This window comes from Gymnoscopelus braueri (genome assembly GCF_963280865.1).
Source record: "Gymnoscopelus braueri genome assembly, chromosome: 5".
Classification (NCBI taxonomy): Eukaryota; Metazoa; Chordata; class Actinopteri; order Myctophiformes; family Myctophidae; genus Gymnoscopelus; species Gymnoscopelus braueri.
In genome coordinates, this window is record NC_137606.1 from 58,005,791 (window position 1) to 58,015,790 (window position 10,000).

At 43.6% G+C, this 10,000-nt stretch overlaps 1 protein-coding gene across 2 annotated transcripts in view; it reads right to left on the reverse strand.

The window, feature by feature from the left end:
- The window catches only part of LOC308086051 (large neutral amino acids transporter small subunit 4-like), a 54,190-nt gene that overhangs the window by 33,746 nt on the left and 10,444 nt on the right, over positions 1-10,000 (reverse strand). For both annotated transcript variants that reach the window (XM_080429384.1, XM_080429383.1), the window contains exons 4-6: positions 4,340-4,622; positions 2,268-2,323; positions 676-752 (exon numbers count right to left, since the gene is read on the reverse strand). In XM_080429384.1, coding sequence (XP_080285510.1) covers positions 676-752; positions 2,268-2,323; positions 4,340-4,622 — 416 coding nt within the window. The remainder of the gene's footprint in view (positions 1-675; positions 753-2,267; positions 2,324-4,339; positions 4,623-10,000) is intronic.

Genomic DNA, 10,000 nt, shown 5'->3' on the forward strand with positions numbered 1-10,000 from the left:
ACGTCCTCCATGCTACAACACTGATGATACGTCCTCCATGCTACAACACTGATGATACGTCCTCCAGGCTACAACACTGATGATACGTCCTCCATGCTACAACACTGATGATACGTCCTCCAGGCTACAACACTGATGATACGTCCTCCAGACTACAACACTGATGATACGTCCTCCAGACTACAACACTGATGATACGTCCTCCATGCTACAACACTGATGATACGTCCTCCAGACTACAACACTGATGATACGTCCTCCATGCTACAACACTGATGATACGTCCTCCAGGCTACAACACTGATGATACGTCCCAAGTGCATCCATGTGATGTTTTGTTTATTTACAATGAAGAAATATACTCCGTTACAAGTAGAAGTCCAGCATTCAAAATTCAAAAATACAAAAGTATCAGCATCAAAATATACTTAAAGCTTACCAAAACTAAAAGTAGTCATTGTGCAGAATGTCCCATTTCAGAAGTTCAAAATATGTTAAAAAATCTTTTGAAAATAGCCGATCTACAAGTTCACAAGGCGTCACATGGCGACGCCTTGTGAACTTGTAGATCGGCTATTTTCAAATGGCCAAAATGTATATAGGGCTGAAGAGGTTAATGTATGTTTTATGGTATACCCTATGAATATAGTAATATATACTATTCATGGTACTCACCGTCAGAGAGGTGAAGGTCATACACATTCCTCCAAAACCGTTCAGAGCCAGAGCTACGAAGATCAGAGCAGACAGACCTGGAGCAGAGAGACAGGCAGAGAGAGAGACACACACAGAGAGAGAGACAGACAGACAGACAGACAGACAGACAGACAGACAGACAGACAGACAGACAGACAGACAGACAGACAGACAGACAGACAGACAGACAGACAGACAGACAGACAGACAGACAGACAGACAGACAGACAGACGTTATCCACTTTGATATATACTTCTCTTGTACAACAAATGGCAAAACCATTGTGAACAACGACGCACGACACGGCATGCGTCACTGCCGCTAGAGGGCGCTGGTCCGCTGGTTCGTGGCTTTATTTTTTGTGTTGAAACCCACATAGGGGAATCTTAGATCGTCTCATATAAGAACTGTGTTCCAAAAATAAACACACCACCCCCGCGATTTTACTCATATGGATATGAAGCATCGACTGAAGGTGTAAATGTACACATTTACCCAAAGAGTAACACAATATAAACACTAGAAACGAGTCAAACAACCCAAAGACTACATTTCCGGCTGCTGTGGGGACAGTGATTTCAGACCCGGACATAGTAGTTCTTAAGACTTATAAGGCAAGAATTAATTCCATTTCCTCCAGAAACAGGCTGTATCAAATATGAATGAATATCATAAACGACGCAGAGCCACGCCCCCTGACAGAAACGCCAGGGCGGTGTGTTTATGTTTGGAACACAGTTCTTATGTGACGTGATCTTAGCCTCGCGTGGCCAGACAATATCACACGACACACTGTGTCTGGTCCCTATCAACGATAAGATTTTTTTCCAAGGGGCGGTTACAAAAAGATCCAAACGGACTATTGGTTAGACCTAAACCAATCAGAGCAGTGCTTCCTGCTACGTCACACAAAAGCGCCGGTGCTGAAATAGTAAACAACGAAAGCTAGCTCCACTCGTATTTAGTCTGGTAACCAGATGAAACTATTCTTAACGCATCTTTCTTTCCAACAAAAGCTTTAAGGGCAATCGTTTGTTCCTCTGTTAGAAAATAAATATTTTCTAACCCGTTTACTACCGATGCTACGGCGGCGTCCATCTTTGTTGTGACAAACTGAAAATGAGTCTCCTGGCATTGTACGTCTATTGCTCCAAATAAGGTGATAAGCCCGCCCCCAAATTTGGATACTGGGCCCTGATTGGTCCCTCACGACTTTGGAGGGAGAGCAATTAAATCTCTATTGAGGGGGGGGGGGGCCAGACCTGATCTGCAGAGGGCTAAAGTGCGATGCAATTTTGCAAAAGGCAGATTGGTCTGGAACCAGGCTAGACGTGATCTACAGTGGTAGCCAGTTGAGATCATCACGTTGGGTACCCACTAGATCAGTACCTGTCAGGTACCCATCAAAGCCACACCCCTCTGGAGGTGTGGTTTTGCCACAAGTTTTAAGATTCTCCAATGGGGATTTCAACACAAAAAATAAAGCCACGACCCAGGGGTACAGCGCCCTCTAGCGGAAGAGACGTCAGAATTTCGGTAGTCTACTATTATAGTAATAATGAACACATACTTGTGGGGTCGCTCGCGCCATAAGCCATGAGAATGCAGGAGGACGCGAAGCAGGCACTGTGAACACAGAGAGAAAATCACATATTATTATGATTATGATTATTATTATTAACACATTGACTGCCAGAGTTTATTCATAATGTACTCACCAGTAATGTACTCGCAATTTTTTTGTTTTTTAATTTTTTAGTTTTTTAATTTTTCATTCAAATACATTCTCTGATTGTGTTGTCAAGCACCTACGACAGTTCCACCAGTAGAGAGCAGCACATCCAGACATTGATCAACTCGCTCGCCCCCTCCCAAACAGGCCCACGTCATATCCGGTCATTCAAAGGATGTGACGTTTTCGACAATTCCCGGCCCGCTGATCGGCCTAAAAACGATGTGATACACTACGACGATGACTGTTAGTCACCCGGACCAAAGAAAATAGAAGTTGAGCTGTCCGTTTGTCTTTTATACCGTGTGAAAAAACGGGTTTTTCCTTATTCTGGCCGAAAATCACCGGAGAAAAACAACGTGACCCGGAAATGAAATTTTTTTTTTACATCCGGCTCCGGGTGAGTGTGACGTAAGTGGAAAACGAAAGTGTTGATGAGAAATAAACACAGCCGTGCGATCACAGATTAAATAATGAAAATTCAAAAGAACGCATCAATGCGATCCTGGCACTGTATGTGTTAACACATTGTGTGCCATAAACGGTCCGGACCGTTTTTGGCACATTTTTTATATATATATTTTTTTTTCCCACGTGGGGGCGCTCTAACGCAGGGGGTCTTCAACAGGGGGTCCGGGACCCCTAGGGGGTCCTCAGAGTTACTACAGGGGGTCCCGCCAAATCTTTGTGCGATATGATTTTTCTTTTTACCTTAACCTCTTGAACCCTAGCATCCCTTTTCTGAGGAGAACTTTAGCCAAAAAATATAGCAGATCTACAAGCTCACAACGCCTCGCGGCGCGAGGCGTTGTGAGCTTGTAGATCGGCTATTTTTGGCAAAGAGGTAATAGATATAGAGACTGGTAGGGGGCCCCATATGAGCTCTTGAAACGGGCCCCCAGATCATTAAGGCCGCCCCTGCCGACGGCGTGGATGGATTAAGTAGCAATTGACTTGAAAACGCATCGATGGTGTTCAAAGAGTTAAGTAAAATATCTGAATACTTTTTCCCCTGAAATATTTACCAGTGGTGGGAAAAAAAAAGTTCATTTCAGTGAACGAACGATTTCGTTCACGTTCGCGGCAATGATTCGTTCAAATGATTCGTTCACGTTCTCGTTCAGTAGCGCTATTTTCTAGTGTTCAAAAATTTACTCGAGTAAAAGTACAAAAGTATTGGCATCAACATATACTTAAAGAACCAAAAATAAAAGCGCCAACATTTTTGAAAATAGCCGATCTACAAGCTCACAACATCGCGACGCGTTGTGAGCTTGTAGATCGGCTATTTTCAAATAGCCTAGGTATAAAATAGGGGCTAAAGTGGTTAATTAATGCATGTTTTATAATGTGTGTAAAACACCATCGCGGGAGCGGTTTTTTGTTCACGTTGCGCGTGAACGTAACTGTTTCAGAAAGTGACCGAGCTCGTTCGCGTTCATGGCAAATGAACTAGTTATTTTGAACGAATCGTCATAGGGGTGTGCCGAAACGATAACGATACGATATTTGGCTCACAACTTCGATACGATTTCGATACGATACGCACTTTTTTATTATGAAAATATATGGGGGAGAAAAAATGCAAACAAATAATTCTGTTTTTGCATTATTCAGACGCAAACTTGCAGCTTTTCAGCTACAATAGCCGTTTTGAATCCAAATAGGGCAATAGTGTGACGCCTGACCTGGAAAAAAAAAAACATGTTGTCACCCTTTTCACCTCGGGGCTGTTTGCATGCCTGATTATTATTATTGTAAAAAAAAGAAATTTTTTTTTTTTTTTTTTTTTTTTAGCGATTTTTTTTTCTTTTCCCAAAACGATACATATCGTCACGAAAACGTATCGCGATATATCGCGGGACGATATATCGGCACACCCCTATGAACGACACATCACTAATATGTACCTGCCCAGCAGCCTCAGTTTGCGGGGTCCATATTTGTCCATCACGATGCCCAGAGGCAGAGTGATGGCTGACAGGAGGAAGGAGCCCACAGTGAAGGCCAGGTTCAACATCTCATCCTGTTCTTTACAGATGCTCCACCCGTTCATCTGCATATACTCCTCCTCCTCCGCCTCAGAGGACACGCCCCCGCCCGCCGCCGCCAATGAGAGGTTGAGAAGCCCAGAGGAGGAGGAGTTGGAGGAGGAGTTAGAGGAAGGGGAGGAGTCAGCGCCGGAGCTGTTACCTGGATGGAGAAGGAAAAAAAAGAAAGAAGTGATTATAATGAATTATACATTTTGATTGGTTCTTCCCCGGGTTGGCCTCTAGGGGGAGTGTGGGGGGCGTGGCGAAACGTTTCCCGCCCGATCGGTACGGACGGACAGGAGTGAAAACATTGTCTCCTTTCGACCGCCCGGCCTGGCGGAGATATGGACTGTAAGTGAAATATCAGGGGGTCCCTGCTTCATCTCTCTCTCAGCTAGGGGGTCCCTGCTTCATCTCTCTCTCAGCTAGGGGGGTCCCTGCTTCATCTCTCTCTCAGCTAGGGGGTCCCTGCTTCATCTCTCTCTCAGCTAGGGGGGTCCCTGCTTCATCTCTCTCTCAGCTAGGGGGTCCCTGCTTCATCTCTCTCTCAGCTAGGGGGTCCCTGCTTCATCTCTCTCTCAGCTAAGGGGTCCCTGCTTCATCTCTCTCTCAGCTAGGGGGTCCCTGCTTCATCTCTCTCTCAGCTAGGGGGTCCCTGCTTCATCTCTCTCTCAGCTAAGGGGTCCCTGCTTCATCTCTCTCTCAGCTAGGGGGGTCCCTGCTTCATCTCTCTCTCAGCTAGGGGGTCCCTGCTTCATCTCTCTCTCAGCTAGGGGGTCCTTGGCCTGAAAACGTTGAAGACCCCCTGCCTTAAAGGATACTTTAACTGTTTACTGTACATGTCAACATGTTCTGCATAGTAGTGTAATATCTGCACCAAAACACTTCTAAATAAAGTATTCAATCAATCAATCAAAAACGCTTTAATGTTAGTGTTAACCCATTAAAGCCTGAGGCCTGAATGCCATCTGAATCAGTAAAGTTCTCAAACTGTTTCATGTCAAGGAAAGGACCACCAAAACGATACGGATTTGTCCGCGGAAAAACGTCCCTTCCATCCGATCCAATGATAGGATCTGGACACTAAGCTCCATGTCTTTTTAACCTGGTGAAAACGAGACATTTTCGACGGACGATCTCTCTGCAGTGTCGTATCGCGCTGGAAATATTATTGTTCCAGGCGTTAGACGGGACCCTGGACCATCGCCCAACACACCCTGTGTTTACATCAGGGTCCTCGTGGAGGCGTGTCTACAGACCTAAACACATCTACAGCCCTAAACACATCTACAGCCCTAAACACATCTACAGCCCTAAACACATCTACAGACCTAAACACATCTACAGACCTAAACACATCTACAGCCCTAAACACATCTACAGCCCTAAACACATCTACAGCCCTAAACACATCTACAGCCCTAAACACATCTACAGCCCTAAACACATCTACAGCCCTAAACACATCTACAGACCTAAACACATCGGCGTGAACGCTAAGAAACGCTGGACCTGTATGTACCCTGTGTTAAAAACACCTGACAGGCGGGGGGGGGGGGGTCGGTTAAAAGGTCACGAAATTAAAGCTTAGAGTAAACAACCAAATGATATGGAACGCACACACACACGCACACACGCACACACACACACACACACACACACACACACACACACACACACACACACACACACACACACACACACACACACACACACCACACACACACACATAGCTGTCAACTAGCAGAGTACATTTATTTGTGTCTATTTCTGACTATAACAAACTGTCCTGATGGTTCTGTCTGTCTGTCTTGTCTGTCTGTCTGTCTGTCTGTCTGTCTAGTGTCTGTCTGTCTGTGCTGTCTGTCGGTCTGTGTCTGTCGTGTTGAGTCTGTCTGTCTGTAGTGTGTAGTGTGATGTGTTGTGTGTGTTGTGTGTTGGTGTGTGTGTGTGTGTGTGTGTGTGTGTGTGTGTGTGTGTGTGTGTGTGTGCGTGTGTGTGTGCATGTGTGTGCATGTGTGGGGGGGATTAGAAAAGTGAAAAACAACTCAGTCACAACTTCCTCCTTGTTCAATTGGAAAATCACCTTGACTCTTAGTCTGAATAACAACTGACTGAGAGAGAGAGAGAGAGAGAGAGAGAGAGAGAGAGAGACAGACAGACAGACAGACAGACAGACAGACAGACAGACAGACAGACAGACAGACAGACAGACAGACAGACAGACAGACAGACAGACAGACAGACAGACAGACAGACAGACAGACAGACAGACAGAAGTACTTAACTCTCAAACGGTGTGACAAACCAACAGTTGTCTTTTATTAAAGCCTCTCTATCTTATCTCAGAGCACACAGCCTGATCTCACAGAATGTAGTAGCCTACACATTGCACAGACCCAGTGCATGTCATTCCGTGCATATAGCCGCTCTAGAAAACCCCAAAATCCGTGCATATGTACGGCGAATCCCACGGTGGGCGCAACCGGTTGCAACCCGGAAGCAGAGCAGTGAACAACATGAGTTACCATTCTGTGCCTATCGGTACTTAACTTAGGCCCTCCAGAAAAATGTGATTATGCGCTCGCATGATTTACCACAAAATCAGCAAAATGGCGCATAATTATGCGGGGGGTAATATTTTTTCGAAAAGGCCGCATCGCATCGCATCGCATCGCATCGCATCACATCGCTTAATATGCACATCGCATCGCAATTCAAAAACAGCAGATCTACAAGCTCACAATGCGTTTCGATGCGATGCATTGTGAGCTTGTAGATCTGCTATTTTCAAAAACTTGAAATGGGACATTCTGCATAATGAGTACTTACTTTAGTACTTTAAGTGTAATACCAATACTTTTGTACTTTTTTACTCTTTTATTTGCAATAGAGTATTTTCTAGTACATTGAAGTATTTATACTTCTACTTTAAGTTAAAAAAAAAAAAATAGTAATTTTTCCACCACTCGTAAGCTTCAAAAACATACATTATAGTGTCTAAATGTTTCTCTCTGTAAAGGATACAGTGTTGCAGTGAGTGTGTGTGTTTTTGCTGAGTCGTGGTTCGTTGCTAAACAGGCTGTAACTGTAATCTGTCCCTGAGGGGGGGAGGGGGGGGGGGGGGGGGCTCAACGACGAGTCAGCAGAAACGCTGCTTCAGAGGAACAACCCTTTAGTCAATAAGGGGAATACCCCTTAGACACACACTCACACTCACACGCACGCACACACACATTACGCACTCACTCACTCACTCACACACACATTACGCACACACACACACACACACACATTATAATACACACACACATTGCACATGCACACACACACACACACCGTCGCACGCACACACGGGAAGATAGCAGATCTACTTGCTTCTTTTTATTTTGAAAAACGTTTAGAAATAGAAAAAATTGCCGATCTATACGTCGACACGTTGTGAGCTTGTAGATCTGCTATTGGATTTTTTTTTTAATGGTAAAAAAAATCCTCTCACACGCACTCGCACGCACACGCACACGCACACGCACACACACACTGTTCTTCAAGCACGTCTCAACCTGATCAACACGTTGCCCTTTACTTCACCTACCAGATAATAGATTACTTTACACATACCTAGATTACCTAATAGCATCTATAGGGACATCACAGTGACATATACCTAGATGCTATTAGGTAATCTACAGTCACGTAATCTATTAGCTGTGTGTGTGTGTGTGTGTGTGTGTGTGTGTGCGCGTGTGTGTGTGCGTGTGTGCGTGTGCGTGCGTGTGTGTGTGTGTGTGTGTGTGTGTGTGTGTGTGTGTGTGTGTGTGTCAGCTGATAGATGATATAGACATTCAATCAGAAGGACAAACACACAGGAAGCTGGAAGCTATAGATAATGATGTCAACACTCAACAAACACACACTATGATGCAACACACACACACGGTCTGGGATGAATACACAACAACACGACACGCGCACGCACACGCACACAAACACGCACGCACGCACGCACACACACACACACACACACACACACACACACACACACACACACACACACACACACACACACACACACACACACACACACACACACACACACACACACACACACACACCACACACACACACACACACACACAGTGGATGAGATACTAAAAACAAATGGAAGGTTATTTATTTGTCAAATAAAACTGACTTATAACTATAAGGCTTCTCAATATTCTGATAACAAACCAAAACCTGCTCTTCTGTGCAATTAGCGATATGATGAAAAAATACATAAATAACAACAATAATCCACTTTTGACATTTTTGTGAATGGAGTCATAATAGTCACATTTATTTGAATCCATGTCAGCATTGTGACAGCCTGATGCAGTCTGGCAGTGAAAGAGTTTAAGGGGTTAAACCCAACATGATGCGTAGCGTAACGTGCTCAAACATGTTAGATTCCTGACACACAGAGACTACGTTTATGTAAACAAAGCTACAAGCTCATACATGAAGCTTGTAGATCGGCTATTTTTCAAAAGATACCTTGAAAAAGGAAAAATAAACTAACTGGTAACTGGTTATTCTAAAAAAAATACTTTTAGAATGAGCAACACAAGACCAAATAAACAGATACCAGTGGTGTGAAGTAACTGAGTACATTTACTCAAGTACTGTACTTAAGTACACTTTTGAGGAATTTTTACTGTACTGGAGTATTTACTATTTTGAGTACTTTTACTTCTACTCCACTACATCTCAGAGGCAAATACTTTTACTCCACTACAATTATTTGACAACTTTAGTTAATAGTTACTTTGCAATTATCAATTATTACATTATAAAACATACATTAACCACTTTAGCCCTATTTTATACATAGGCTATTTGAAAATAGCAGATCTACAAGCTCACAACGCGCCGCGATGCTACGCGTTGTGAGCTTGTAGATCTGCTATTTTCAAACATTTTAGTACTTTTACTTTTGTTACTTTAAGTACATTTTGATACCAATATTTTGTACTTTTACTCAAGTACATTTTGAATTCCGGACTTTTAATCTTAACAGAGTATTTCTATACTGCAGTATTGATACTTTTACTTAAGTATAAAATGTGAGTACTATTTCCACCACTGACAAATACACTTTAGCCCACAACTACCAATAGTTACAAGCTACTTTATAGAAGAAAAAAAACAAGCCCAAAGTCGCTTATAATAAGCAGACATGGCAACGCTGAGCTAGCGGCTGCCAAAACCTTTCCAAGAACTGGAACAGGAACGAGGAACACACCCATCCAGAGGAACTGGAACACGGCCATCAAACTCTTAATTACACTAACGGTAAGGGTGAGGGGGGGGGGTGCGGTGGGGGGGGTAGGCCTACTCACATTTTCTACTTAACCCATTAAGACCAGGAAAAGATTCAGTGTCATTTTTAGATTTCTTTCAAAAATAGCAGATATACAAGCTCACCGAGTCCGCGCTACGAGCTTGTATAATCTGCAATTTTTTTGGAAGATTTAGAAAATGTGTGCAAAACTTTGA